This window comes from Strix aluco, chromosome 7 (assembly GCF_031877795.1).
Source record: "Strix aluco isolate bStrAlu1 chromosome 7, bStrAlu1.hap1, whole genome shotgun sequence".
NCBI lineage: Eukaryota > Metazoa > Chordata > Aves > Strigiformes > Strigidae > Strix > Strix aluco.
In genome coordinates, this window is record NC_133937.1 from 5,838,610 (window position 1) to 5,854,088 (window position 15,479).

Here is a 15,479-nt window from a genome sequence, read left to right on the forward strand (position 1 = left end):
TGGCAGAATTATGTGTGGGATAACAGTGGTATTGTGACTAATACACAAAAATATCAGACACTAGCTAAATATTTGCAGAAGGCCCATTTGTGGCACGTTTACCATAGTTTGTTACACTGAATGACACGCTGCTTGACATGATGAAATTTTCGAAATATGGACATTAGTCAAATGTCCAGAGTAGAATAGATAATCTCTTTAAATCCATTCTGTTCTCAGTGAAGAACATAATAGACAAATTCTGATCCTCCTAGAGTACATACAAACATTTCTGTTGCTGCTGTGGTATTTACATACCACAAATACCTCTGTATTTGCAGTGGTGTAATAAAGATATCACATCAATTTAGCTCTTGTTAAGGTGTTATTCTGCACTGCATTTTAGTATTCATTTGGAAAAAAGAATGACTGACAGGGGGTGTTGAAATCAAGATAAGATAAACCATAAGAGCACATAATGACAGTTTAAAGGTCAGCATTTAATTGAATGTTAGATAAGCAGAGATAGCTTCCTTCTTTCATGTCATGATGCCTCTTTGTCCATTTACATTGTGTATCTTGAGATTTTTAGACTTGACTCTGCATTTTTTTTTACCAGCTGAGACCCTTTATTTGCAGGATTGATGGTTTCATGGGTGTATGTGACCTTTAAAAATGAATGATCTATATAAAGTTGTTTGGATAATCACTTTTGAGGAGGTTTGAAACCTAGTCAAATACATTGTTCTACAAAGCTTGGATTACAAAGCAAATAAGCCAAAAAGCACATTTGCACCCAGTTTGGAAAGACTGGCAGAGATTTAAAGACTAAGGCCAGACCTTGGTTTTATGAATTATTCTCTTTAAAATCCTAGTAGAAAAGCAAATTAAAAGGTTTGTCATCAGAGAGTGTTTTTCATTTCATAGATGAAAAGGTAATTCATAGCCTGAAATCACCCATGTGCAATAGTAATGACTCGCTATTGCGGCTTGAAGTTGAATACCAGGAAGGTGTAAAATTCATCAGTACTAGACTTGGCTATAAATATGATTTTGAGTCCTCAGCCTGAGTCTTCAGTAGCAAAACCATCAAGAATGCAGATTTATTACAAGCATTGAACTGTGGAAAAGAATACACGCTACTTGCCTAACACATCAGCAGTAGTAATGTAATTATAGTCTTAAATGTGTAGGGACATACTTGAATGCATTTTTGTTGGGGTCAACAAAGCCTTTTCACAAATGACTGAAATCTCTCATAGAATCATGGGCCAGGAAGCTGGGGCAGGCGTCCTGTCCTGTCTCACACCTCTGCTCTTGCAGCCAGCTGTTATCTAACATTGTCTGTAAGCTGCTTAAGGTTCATCTTATAACTGATTTCTCCCCTCCTCCGGCACCTCTAGGGGAGACTATTCAAGAGTTCTGCTCCTATGACTGCTGGAAACCTTTTTCTAAATTTTCCTGTTTAAATCTATTTCCAAACTCTTTTTACCACTGTGCTTCATGCATGAGATTGTAGGTTGTTGCTGGCCAGAGTATTGCACAGGACTTCATTTTACCTCAACGTTCTTCCTTACATTTATTTTAAATTCCATACTTTGTATGTCTTAATAGTGAATTTGCCATTTATGTCTTGTCTTTATCCTGTCACTGACTACAGATTCCTAACTCTCTTCCCCTTCTGTCACTTCAGTTGCCGAGTTTATGTTGGAGGTTATGTACAGTTTATGTCAGAGCCCTAAACACTCAACTTAAACAGTACTTTCAAATTCCTTCCATTCTTCTTATTCCAGTCCTCAAGCTCTACTGTTCTTCCTGTTCAGAATTTCTGTTTATGGACGATAGCACCCTATTTTGTGTTACAAGCCTTGGTAGTTCATACCAGTTTAAACATGCAATAACATTTTCTTACTGTAGCATTAAAAGTGAGTGTAGAATTCAAAACCAGCAGAGTTGCATTATGTTCAGTTTTCCCAATATGGAATATTCAGATTCATATAAGCAGATATGTCTGTGTCTCAGGTATTTAATAAATAGTGAATCATGAAAGCAATATAAAAAAATCACAAATCTTGCATTGAATTATATAAAAGAGCTTCCAAGGAGAGAAAACAATTAACTACTTCTATTGTTCTTATTATTATGGTGGGTGGTTTTTTTCAATTTTTGATGCTTTATGTTGAGGCAATCCGAAGCACAAATCCAGGCTGGGCGATGAGTGGATGGAGAACAGCCCTGTGGAGGACGACTTGGGGGGTAGTAGTGGATGGAAAACTGAGTGTAAGCCAGCAACATGCATTCGCAGCCCAGAAAGCCAGCCATGTCCTGGGCTGCATCCAGAGCAGTGTGGCCAGTAGGGCGAGGGAGGGGATTCTCCCCCTCTGCTCCCCTCTCGTGAGACCCCACCTGCAGTGCTGTGTCCAGCTCTGGGGCACCAACATCAGGACACAAAACTGCTCGAGCACATCCAGAGGAGGCCACGAAGATGATCAGGGGCTGGAGCACCTCCCCTGTGAGGACAGGCTGAGAGAGTTGGGGGTGTTCAGCTGGAGAAGAGAAGGCTGCAGGGAGACCTTAGAGCGGCCTCCCAGTACTTAAAGGGGCTACAGGAAAGGTGGGGAGGGACTCTTGATCAGGGGGTGTAGGGATAGGATGAGGGGTAATGATTTTAAACTGAAAGAGGGCAGATTTAGATCAGATATGAGGAAGAAATTCTTTCCTGTGAGGGTGGTGAGACACTGGCACAGGTTGCCCAGAGAAGCTGTGGCTGCCCCCTCCCTGGAAGGGTTCAAGGCCAGGTTGGACGGGGCTTTGAGCAACCCGGTCTAGTGGAAGGTGTCCCTGCCCATGGCAGGGGGTTGGGACTAGATGATCTTTAAGGTCCCCTCCAATCCAAACCAGTCTATGGTTCTATGAATTGCCTGTGGTTTATGGTTTGTGATTTAATATTTGATAAATCAAGAGCATCTTTCTGCTTGAAACTTTGTCCTTAGTCTTTAATAACTAGATAGGTTTTTTTTTTCTGAATTCTACAATACCAATAGTTCAAAACCTGGCAGATCTAGACTTTGGAGAGAATGACTTGGAAAGAAGTCAATGGGAGTGCACTCTTTTGGCTAGAAAAATGGGATTTCTACAAGAAACTTCTTGTCCCAGCCACAAATAAATTTTGCTAACCTGAAAAGGGCATATGCATTTAAAAAAAAAAAAGTTTTCTGACAACATTTGGGCCAAGAGGAGCTCAGAGATGAACCTGCTTGCACTTAGACTCTGACCTAATGTTCTGCATATGAGTAAAGAATTGGAGAGTGAAATATATACCTATACCTATGCAGCTGGGAGGAGTTCTCTGTTCTACAACTTGTGGTTTTGAAAGTGCCATATCAGATTAATAGATTGATGTTTTCGCCTATGGACAACTTACCTGAGACTGTCATTGAGAGATGTGTTATACTAGTGTCATTTTCCTGTCCTCTTTGCTCTCTATGGTTTCTACATTTAGGCTGGTAATATTTATGTAGTTTGACTTTACAGAAAAATAGTATCAATGCTATTCTACAAAATTCTCTCAATGCCTCCTAAAATAAAATATATGCAGTTTGTTGTGGGGTGGTGATGGTATAAAGCTCTTAGTGACACGACCTAAAATTCACTTACGAATAATGTGACTGTGTCAAAATTATTAACCATTCTGCCCTTTCACAACATCTTGTATTCCATATTTTATAGAAGGAAAAAAACCTCTATTGTAAATGTGGGATTGTCAAACATATCTAAGTATGTGTTTACCCTGGAAGGAACAGTGCCCTTCTACTGTCAATCCAACTTTATGATTATTGGGAGAAAAAAAATGTAATTAATGTTTAGAAAAACCTAAGAATCGCAATATGTTTTTGTATATAATAACCACGTATTGTGTAGCTTTAAAAAGAAAGTGATTTCTTTTTTCGAATAACCTCTCACTGAATCAAGGCTGTTACCTGCCTGAGGGCCCTGGTCAGTGTAATCCTGAGAAGCTACAGTTATTCTGTTTTAATACCCTTTCTGTTATTGGTCCTCTAATAAAAGTGTCTGTGTTTCAATTAAAGTGAGTTTGTGACAGTTTTTTTATTTCCTGGATATCCACCCACAATAAAATCTGGTTTTCCTTTCACACTGCAGGTTTTCAAACAACTTTTGCATGGTAACAGCTTTTGGCTACCGTGGAATTCTTAGCATGTCTAATTCCAGGGCTAAAGCTGAGAGACTTCATCACACTCTTAGTCTTTGCCTGAAAATAAAATGTTCCTTTTCCCTGCTTTACCAGTGTAGCATTATGCTCATCTTTGCTCTCAAAACTGATTGCCTGTCTATTTTCGTGAGGAAGTCTAGCTGTATTTTACACCACCAGCATTATATTTCTGCCAGCTTGTGGACCTGCTTTGAGTTCTTTATTTCTTACAGTGTTATCTGACAGAAATTATTGTTATTTTGTTTAGTGAGTCAAATTTACTTGTGTGCTCTTGAAGTAATGAAGTGCTATTTAAACCTTGTTTCAAGGCTGACTTTGAAGTCTAGTGGTTTATATACCACCCTTGAGCCACAGAGGCACTTTCCCAAATGATATGAACATATGCAGGTGGATTTATTCAGTTTAATGTAGTGCCATTACCATGCTACGGACCCAGAAATAAAATAACAGAACCTTACAATGTCTCTCTCAGCAGATCTTGTTTATATGTAACTTGACAGTAAAAAGAAAAAGGTGAGAATGTACAGCAATTCCAGATTTAAAAAATTATGTTTGACATGATTGAAAGTTGGGTAAAAGTAATGACCAGAGTTTTTTCTGCCTGTCTTTTGGTAGGGTTATCTGCTAGTCCTTCTCTTGTCATGTTTCTCTTGGCATGTCAGCCTTTTGGGATACTAAAAATGCCAGGATTTCCTTCTAATTGGAACTCTATATGTCAAGCTGGTAGTAGATCATTCAGTAGTAGATCTGCCACCAGTTATGTATTGAGTCTGATTCTATATATTTTTGATTCTTTAAAATATTAATCTACTTGATAAAGGAAAATTTTTTGTGTGCCCTATTGCACTGACAGAGCCAATATTAATTTTTACATAGTTCATAATCCCAAAATTTTTGTGTGCTTCATTGTGTGATGTTTTGTTAATATGAGTAAAATTGCTTTTAATGTTTTATTTAGTGTACTTTATATAGCCATGCTCATTATGCTTTTTTTACTGTTATTTATGATAAAATTCAGAACCTCTGCTTGCAGACTATTTTATTTTATAATATGTTGGCAAGTGAGAAGGAGGAAATAAATGTGAAGACCTGGATCGTATAGAAAATTGCTCTTGTCATAAGTTAAATGTTTTTTGATGGAGTTGCTCATGTACGGTTGAAGAAATTAGTACCCAAAACCTATGTTATCAAAGCAGGATAATAGTTTGAGGGTTGTGAAAGGCTTATATGCTGAATAAAGTGTAAATGTATTTACCTAATGCTGTTGGGATTAACTTTCCTTTGTTGAGAAGATAGCTTGATATCATTAATGGATATCTGTAAGAACTGTTTCTTCCTATCCACCTACAGGCAAAAAACAGCCCTAAGAAAACCACAACAGTAGAAAAGGATATCAAATTATCATAATGCAAATGTGTATAAACTGGTGTTGCTTAAATGGCAGTTAAGGTCACTAGAAGGAACAGACAGTGGCATATGAAATAATGCCATGTATACAAATAGCAAATTAGGACCATTTAATTTTTCCAGTAGTGCAGGAACTTGTGCTACTTGATAGCATCAAGAAGTGACACTTTCAAAACTGGGGAAGAGGTGTTCTTTCCCTCCCAGAGTGCATAGCTGGCTTTGAGCACTCCTTGATGTCAGTGTAGCAACAAAAATCAGCAGGATTCTGAAGCCTCTTGCTCCCACTGACAATATATTAGGCCCTTTCAAGGGCCTACTAAGTCTGCTGTATCTAACCTGAAGATGGGAGGGTGGACATATGAGTATTTCCGGACAGTGAAGAGTTGTAAAAAAAGTAGAACAATCTTTTGATTCTAAAAATCTAGGCATCTTTTCTTGTCATGTAAAGGTTTCTTGTAAGACACCTTTGCTAGCAGCAATGACGTGATATTTAAATATAAAATAACTTCCTGAAGTACCAACTTTAAAAGTCAGTGTTTTAATTAAAGCATGGCTGATCTGAACTAGTTCAAAGCTGTCTGACACAATTTGATTTTAGTTAGCATTTAGTAACCAGTGCACTGCTAGAACAGGACTGGTTTTTGTTCGTCAGACATTATTTTACACCAAATTATAATGTATGTTTGACATTAATATGAAAGTTACTAACCATAAAAGAGAATAACCCATTTCTACATTTTTTTCCCAGACACCTGAGGAGCTAGAAGATGTATCTGACCTTGAAGAAGACCATGATGCACGTAGCCGTACAAGTATTCAGACTGAAGGGAAAACCGACAGAGTATGTATTACATCAGTTTATTTTAAAAGCAATTTGATGAGGGGAAAAATGCTATTCTGTTATTGTTCCTATGAAGCCACTTAAAGTCATGCAGTGAATCATTAAAATCTTATTCAACTCTTAATAGATTTCTGAAAATGTGCAGAGGGCATAAAACTGATGTGTATGACCTGAAAGAGAAAAAGACAGTGTAATTAAGTTGTAAATACTTGGTGAACATCTAAATTACACAGAAAAATTCTTATTCTTACTGAATGAAATTCTAACAGGTTACAGTTTCATAAATGTGGCTTGGTCTAATAAAAGCTAGGTTAATAAGGATTTTTTTATATCTGGGTCTTACTGAAGCCTGCACTGTGTATTAATCAAAAATAACCTCTACGTTTGAGAAAGTTCACATGCATAGAAGAGAAAGTGATATATCTGAAATCATAGCCAGTGCTGTGTGTGAGTTACAGACTTTTCCTGCTGTGGTCATGTGTGAAACTATTCTATAGCTTATTGCTTAACTAGTGAATTAATGAAGTATGAAAAACTTAATACAGTATTTGACAATTTCTGTATTTCTGGAAGTTCTGAATCTGTTTTTCCTGTTGTATCATAGTTTAACCTTAGGACTTCACTGCATTACTGTTTTTTGTTTATTGTTTATATTCAAACATTTAAGAGCCTGAAAACATTTTTGAGATAGCAGAAGGTTTCTTAGTACAAAATTGATGCATTTAGCAAACATTAATCTTCTTTATGTTTCCACTTTAAATAATGTTTCAGCAAAACTGTACACTATTCACAACTTTCTGAAGTGCAGATCCATGGGGCCAGAAATGTCTGCTTCATTAATTGTTTGCTCAATACCTAGCACAATAACAGATCTCTCACATTTGATTGATTCTAGTATTATTCCTATAATGGAAATTATAAATGATAGAACTAGTTGGGAAAAAGCAAAACTTTTCAATATAAAAAGAATTATGTCAAGAAAATGGCATTTTAATTCACATCTGGTTTTCAGCACTTTTTTTTATTCAACAAGCACAAATATTTTCTTTATTAAGACCCTAAATACTAATGAAAAAACATGAACCAATATGAATGTTGTTCACTTATGTTGCATATGTGCATATCAATTATATGTTAATTCACTGTCCGTTGATTCTTAAAACATTGTGAGAAATGTAACAACTATGTGAAAGATCACCTCATGCAGTCTTATTACTCAATAAATATAATTGGCAATTAAAATATACTAGCTGCCCTTTTCAATTTAAATTACTCTTTGTAAATGTTAGCACATTTTCCTCACATTACAAGCTGAAATCTCTATTGTAGTTAAGAAAGGCAAGGTTTTCCTTCAAAATGTTATCCATGTAAGATGCTATGAATTTTTTTGGAACAGGTACAAATGGTGTGTTTGCATATTTTCATAAATATCCCATATTCAACGCACTTGAAGTTTTTCTCTCACTGGGAAAACAGACGTAGTAGTTTGTAGATGTTTATTATCACAATGTAGTAACAAAAGATCCACTAAAGCTTTAAAAGATCATATTTTCACACATGGTCTTCTACTTCTCAGATCAACCAGAGTACTTCTTTAAAGGGAATGTTTTTTGAAAAGAAAACGGTAGATAACACATACTTCAAGATGGCTACACAAAGCAAGAAGTAAATGCTGAAGACAGCTGTAGGTAGGGAGCTGGCTATCAAGACTCAGAGGCTAGGTTATTGCTGTGGAGACAGATCTCTGGAATATGCTTTTCCTTGTACTACGCACACAATACCTAATCTGCACTGGCAGTGAATTGGGTGGGGAGGTGGAAGGGACCATTGTTTATAGATAAACTATGGTTAATACCTTTGAAAAAACAGTGTTTTAACAGTATAGGATGAACATTTCCATTTCTATTTTTTCTTCCATTTATCCCCAAAATAATAAAATTACTGTAAATGTTCCTGTTTGGGGGATCTAGATAGCAGGTCATCGCTTAAGGCCTGATTCTATATCTTTACTTAGGAACAATTTTTGTAAATTATGCTATCAGAGCCATAAGTGGCACATTAACCCCCGAGATTAATAGAAGATTATAGCTTTGACTAAATTAGATACCCTCTCAGCCTAAATCAACATATTGACAAAAACTTCCATGTACATTTTTTTTTTAAACAAATGTTTGAGCAAATCTATTTGCTGCTGCAGCAAATGTAAACAATGATTTAAGGCCTCTTTGTTTGGCCTGCTATTTGATATTGATATTTAAAGATTTATACCTAGAACCTGTTTAGCAATATGAAGAATGTGTATAAGGAAGATAGATTTTAAGGTTTAGACAGGGATTGTCTTGTTTTGCATTCTGCAACAGATTTCTGTGGCTTTGTGAGGCTTTTGCATGCAGTGGTAACACCAAGAATGGCTGTGTTCCAGAAGTGGTATGGCAAGATTGCAGAGTAACCCTTTTTCCTCCGTGAGTTCTTTCTCTTGGGCATTTCCACTATAGTAACTCAATTTTATTTATACGTATCTGTCTCGATACTAGTTCTGCATAACAGCACTCTTGATTCCTCTTGCTGTGTCAAGAGTGTCGTATTTTCTCCTTTGTCACATCTCTCACTGTTCCAGCAAGGAACTAGGGCCTACGAAAATGCCTTTTTTCTTTCTCTTTTTATCACAACATAAGTCTGTAAAAGCAGATGTGATGTGCATATGCCGCTTGTAACAAAGGCTACATCTTAACTAGCAAATCTTATTTTCCTTATGTAGGAAAAAATCATATGTTATTAATTATAACTTCTTCAGAATCTATCTCTATATAGAGAGAGTATAGGTTAGTGGTGAGATAGCAGGACTGAGATTTGACCTTGTATTTATGTTCCTGACTCTGCAAGTATACAGGTAATCTTGGACATATTACTTCATTGATCTTTCCCTCAGATAATTCCATATCTCTAGGATGAATATGATTGTTCTTATGGCACCATCCCACACCATGGAATGCAGGTTAACTTGTGCAATGTGCTGTGAGATCTCTCAGTAATTAAACTGGATAACAATACTGATTATTATTTGACAGTTTTATATCCTTGAAGAAGATCCTTAGCAAATCCTTAGCTACTAGAAAAAAAGGTGCTGCTTGTGGATCCAAGGGCTGACACAGTTTTTCTCAGCTGAAAGTTAGATACTCCTCTGGTTGTTGTGTCTAATTTGTGTAGTTACTTTGCAAGCTTATCACACAGTAATTTTGCTTGAGGAAATTTATGCCATCACGATCAGTGTAATTCTATTGAGATAGTTAGTGGCTTATTATCATATGATTTTGCATTGAAGAGAGGGTCAAGAAGTTGCCTACTTAATTTTCACGCTTAGAAGACAACGTACATTCTGATGATAGGAGAAAATTTATTTTAAGTGTTTAAAGTTACTAAATTAGTGAAGAGAAGAGCTTAGCTTAATTTCAAAGTTATTGCTACAGGTTAGGTGTTCATATTGAAGAAGAGGCAAAATATTTTAGCTCATAACATAATCCACTTAGAGATGACAAGAGCAGAAATGCTTTCAGGCAACCACCCACCCACACTTTTTTTCTCAGAGTTCTGCAGACAGTTTTATGAATACATAGACAAAAATGTCTGAGAATAAGATCTTCTTTTATACAGATTTGTTGCATACTATATGTTTATGCAACAATTCAGGGCTGATGACTCAGTGTGTATTACCATGATTAAGAAAATCCAGGCTGAATTATTTTATGGTTTTATTTTTATTCCATCTTAAATACAGTAATGATTAATATATGTCTAAAAATATATTTAGCCTTGAAAAGATGGCTATATAAAGGTCTTACCAAAATCTCTTATAAGAGAGGCTGAACATAAAAGCAAACACCAAGAACACCTATTAGTACTTGCTTAAAAAACTACTCAGGGAAGTTAATTTGCCATCAAATTAATTAGCTATTCTTATTCAAGTAACAGATACTTTACATCTTAGTTCCTATGTTAGTATAAATGCTGGCATACATTAACAGGAAGCATGTGCTATTTTGTTAATAAAAAAGCCGAGTTTAAAATATTTTGTAAATTTAATTTTCATCAAAGCCACACACAAGCTTGAAATCCTGATGATAAGAATTCAAGCATAATGCAAATATTTACTGCAATTTTGAGTAGGTTCTATGAATGATAATTTGACACTTAATATATGGCAAAAGATTCCCTGTCAGGAGTCATGATCTATCAAAAGCATTTAATTTCCTTGTGAATTCTTAAATTACCCCAATTTCAATGAAGAGATGAAGTTAATGGAGGACTCAAGGTAGGACTGGAAAGCACCCCAAGAAGTAGGCTAATCCAGACATTTGTTCCAAATTTGAATAAATTTACTTCTTCCATACATATATAAGAGCAATTGCATTGTTCTCTCTATGATGCTCATTACTGGAATTGATTTTTTATTAGATAGGTTTTTTTCTTTATACCTTGTATGTTGCATGTTAGTACTAGTCTTATCTGCAATGGACACAGAGGATGTGTGGTTTCCTTTCTGTATGTATAATTTTTTTTGTACTTGTAGATCCTTTTTCTGTGTCCTCTCTGTTTTCTAAACTCCAGATTAAATAATTCAAATTCCCTTCATTTATCCTTTAAGACAGCAGTTTCTGTATGTCTTTTTGCTCTCTTTTTCTTTCCTCTGGATGCTCTTCAGCTGGTTAATGACTTCTTGAATTTTGTGTCCAGACTATTTATTTGCTAAATGCATTATGCCAGCTGTGGTCTCAACAGCAAGGGCTATTTTCTTCTGTATACATACTTACAAATGAGTTTTGTATGAGATTTGCCTTTTTGCAAAGAGTACAACATTTTGATCAACTAAAAATCAGAGCCACTAACTGGTTTTGTCTCAGTTCCAAGTGTGTATTGGTGATTTTTCTTAGGTGTAAAATCTTATACTTATCTCAGCTGAAATACATCCTTTTATTTTTTTCAGATCAGTTCTCAAGTTTCTCAAGATTGCTTTAAATTGTAAACCAGGGCTCTTACACTGCAAATGTGTGATGTGTTCCATCACCCATGCCATTAGTGAAAATACTGAATAATGCCAGAGTCAGGGCAGATTTCTTCAGAATTTCACCTGATGGATCCCTCTGCTTTGGCATGCATTCTTGATAAGTAGTCTCTGAACACTTTTCTAACCAGTATCACATCCATCCAATGGCAATTAAATCTAGATCATATCTCCCTAGATTATTAAATAAGGATGACATGAGAATCAGTGACAAAACCCTAGTGAAGCCCAGATTTATGAAATGTTGGTTCTTCATCTATAGGCTTATTACTCTGGGACAAAGAGAAATTAGATTAATATGGCACAATTTCCTCATCTAAGTCAACCTTTTCAGTGAAGGCTGATGCAAAAATGGCATTAAACAGTTTGTTCTATTATCTCCCAATAGCTTTACCTCTTTATCCAATTATACTGTATCTAAAAATATGCAAGAATCACAGAATCGTCTAGGTTGGAAAAGACCTTGAAGATCATCCAGTCCAACCATTAGCCTAACATTGACAGTTCTCAACTACACCATATCCCTCAGTGCTACGTCAACCCGACTCTTAAACACCTCCAGGGATGGGGACTCTACCACCTTCCTGGGCAGCCCATTCCAACGCCTGACTACCCGTTCTGTAAAGAAATACTTCCTAATATCCAGTCTAAACCTTCCCAAGAACTGACATGGCAGCACACATGAGGCACTCTGAACTTGTTCGAAGAATGCTGGACTTCAGCAGGCATGCTACAGTTCTTAAAAATGTGAGAAGACAACTGGTGACAGCAGGTAGTAAACTTTAAAGAAATTCAGCTTCTCCCAACTGTCAGTATCACACACCCACACAGGCCATCTCCAGGGAACATCCTGTGTATTCACTTTGCCATGAATTGTTGAATATCCACCATTCTCTCTTTCACCTTTTTATCCAAACTTGAACAATTATTCACTCAGTAGAAAAAGTATAATGTTTTGTAAAACGTAGTGAACACATTTTACTCATTTTAACAGAATCACTTCTGACTCTGTGATGTATTCAAGAAATGTACTTACATACTGACATTCAAAACACATCTGTATAGTAGTCTTTATAAGTGTTTATCTCATGCTTGCCTTCCTGATAAAATGTGATCAACCAATGTGATCTACAAAGTTTGTCCAAGAAAAAACAATTAAAGGTCACAATTGGAACTGTTTTAAAACAGTTTGTCTGAAATATATTACTGTCATTTCGGTGATTTGGAGGGATCTTGTTCACTTCCACCAAATGTTCAGCTGACTCTGCAGCAGAGGCGCAAGAACATAGTTGAGATGGCTTGCTATGGCTGCTGAGTCTGTGGTGGAATGAAAAGCTTAGCTCTCAACTAAGGCAAAACAGGGATATGAATCAGATTTTTTGGGATCTATGCCATTATCTTATAACTACAGAATGTGAAGAGCATGTTATTTTGTATTATTGCTTATAAAAGCTCTGAAAAATTTTTCATGTGCTCCATCAAGAGAGTGGGGTTTGTTTTCTTTGTAACCTGCAAAATTGTAGAAAACCACAGTTTTTCTCTTTTCTTCTCTATAGTTACGTGACACACTGCAACCTACAAAGAAGGAAGTGTTAAATAATTTTCAAAGGGAGGTTCTTCCCTTTTAAAAGAATATCTGGCTTGCCTCTGTCTCAGACAGAAGGAGTTTTTGATAACACAAAAAAATTGCCTGAATGTATTGTGCTTCTTTCTGTTGCTTTTCTTTCCTTCTTTCCTCTCTCTAAATGGTAAGAATTTTGGCGATGTGGATCTATCCAGGCGTTTATTTTAGGGGATCAGGAAAGAAAAAAGTGCATGTCAGTCCAAGACTTGGAGAGAATAATCATAAGTTTATATGAAAGTCAATTCCTTAGAGTGTAGCCAGGGACAAAGGTAGGCAAAAGGCCAGTTCTTTGGGATGGGATCTCACTGGTGAGTAATACACCAGTGAGAGAAGAGTCAAAATCTTCACCAATCCGTTACTCCCTATGTGTCCTCTATTTTTATCATTATGTGGACAATTTGTTCTGACCTTAAAATGTTGGTATCTGTGATAGAGAATTGACTGAAATTTGAAAGGGGCTGAAATGAAATGAAACACCAATCTCACATGGTAAGTCAGGTTGCAAATGGGATAACACAAGTAACCCCAGTGTTGGAGACTCCCATGTACCAGGGATAAATAGCCTTATGAAAAGTTAATTCAAGGAAATTAAAGAAAAAAATATATACCGGGTTTTTTTTGTAATAGAAGAAAGAAAAATACCAAAAATGTAACTTCTCATCTCACCTAGTTTTGAGTCTGTTATCTGCTACTGCAATAAAAAGCATTTTGTCTTAGAAGTAATGAAAAAATCGTTTTCTCCTGGTGGACAAATTAAACCTGTACTCATGTAACAGCAGTCATTCAGTTTAGAGATTTATTTCAATTTACTGTTATGTTATTTATTTTGATACAAAATCAAAATATGTGCTTAAAAGGCTGTGTATACAATTGTTTTATTTCATTGCTGTACATGCTTTTAAATCAGTATGAGGAAAATGAAAGAAAAGTCAAGGTCAGAATTGTAGTTTCCTTTGCCCCTTTGTTCCAGTGGATAACGTGTCTCATTTCACCAGAAACTCATTATTGCTGGCACATAGCAGGATATTGTATGTCACATTTCCCTCATTAAAATGTCATCTTTCTTGTGGTTTCCAGATCTAGGCCTGTGTTCTTGAACTCAAAACAGTATTGAAGCTGGGGGCTAGGAAATACTACAACCATCCACAAATCAGCAAATATGTATCAGATTATAAAAAGGGGTACTCCGGTTCTCTTGACTCTGTAGCCCAACTCTTATTTTTGTCTTTTTCATACCTTTCTGAGCAAGCTTATCCTACAGACATGAGGAAAATATGTCTCGGTCTTCTCTGGTCTGTTGTTCTTTTGTTTGGTTTTTTTTTAACAAAACAGGAAAAGTATTCCTTAAAATAGTTACACATTCTAATTCTGTGACTGCAATTATAACATAGTTATACCTTGGGAGACCTGTAATTTCCAGTAATTCATATAAATGGGAAAATTAACCTTGTGACAGAGTGATTCCAGCATAAATAAAATATCTGAAATGGCATGGCTTGAAAAACATACTCATTACCTATTAAACTGCTTACCCGTTACACTAATTATAAGTAATTCAGCCACTGCCTTAACTTTTTGTTTTATGGATGGTACATAATGTTTTATGAACAAGAATAAATCACAAAATATTTATTGTTAAATTGCAGGATAATTACAGTGTGTTAATAGTTGCTGTATGTAACCGTGAGTTCCTGATGGCCTGCAGTGCAAGAGGTGGGCCATTTCACAGAGAAGGTGCTGGATAAAAACCACTCTGTCAGTAGAGCCACCAAGACCAACAGGCCAAAAGGTCTCCTTACTTCTTCTGTGGTAGAAGGCATTATGAAGGGCCAGGACTGTCATGTGGCCTCATAATATCTTAGCCACTGTCTGCTACCTGGGCTGTTTCTGACACAGGAAGTATATCTGACCCTTGTCTGCAGCAGGCTGATAACCTTGCTCATGAAGAATATTAAATAAAATATTTCTCTCACCTGCTGCATTTTCAGAAGTTTTTTTGCTCTTTATGTATTAAATACTTCAGAAATGCTTAAATGTAGGAAGAATACATGCATTCAGTATAGATACAATGTTCTGATTCCATAGTCTGAACTTGCACAAAACGCACCACTTTTCTAGCTATGATAAACCTTTGTTTGAATCACGTTTAGCCAGTGGAATGTTTGCAAACAGTCCAATCTGGAGCTGCAGTCAAGTTATAGGGCTGTGTCCTGCCTGAACCCAGTTTAGCTGTGGCTTTATTTGAATATTGGATGTTTTCGTATTGGCATTCAAGGTACTTTTTTGGTAACCTTATTCACATACTGATTTCTGACATGCTCATCTATTTATTTATCTT

At 36.2% G+C, this 15,479-nt stretch overlaps 1 protein-coding gene across 3 annotated transcripts in view; it reads left to right on the plus strand.

Annotated features, from left to right (window-relative positions):
- CTNNA3 (catenin alpha 3) overlaps positions 1-15,479 on the plus strand; it is a 545,392-nt gene that overhangs the window by 463,748 nt on the left and 66,165 nt on the right. For all 3 annotated transcript variants that reach the window (XM_074830309.1, XM_074830310.1, XM_074830311.1), the window contains one exon: positions 6,366-6,458. In XM_074830309.1, coding sequence (XP_074686410.1) covers positions 6,366-6,458 — 93 coding nt within the window. The remainder of the gene's footprint in view (positions 1-6,365; positions 6,459-15,479) is intronic.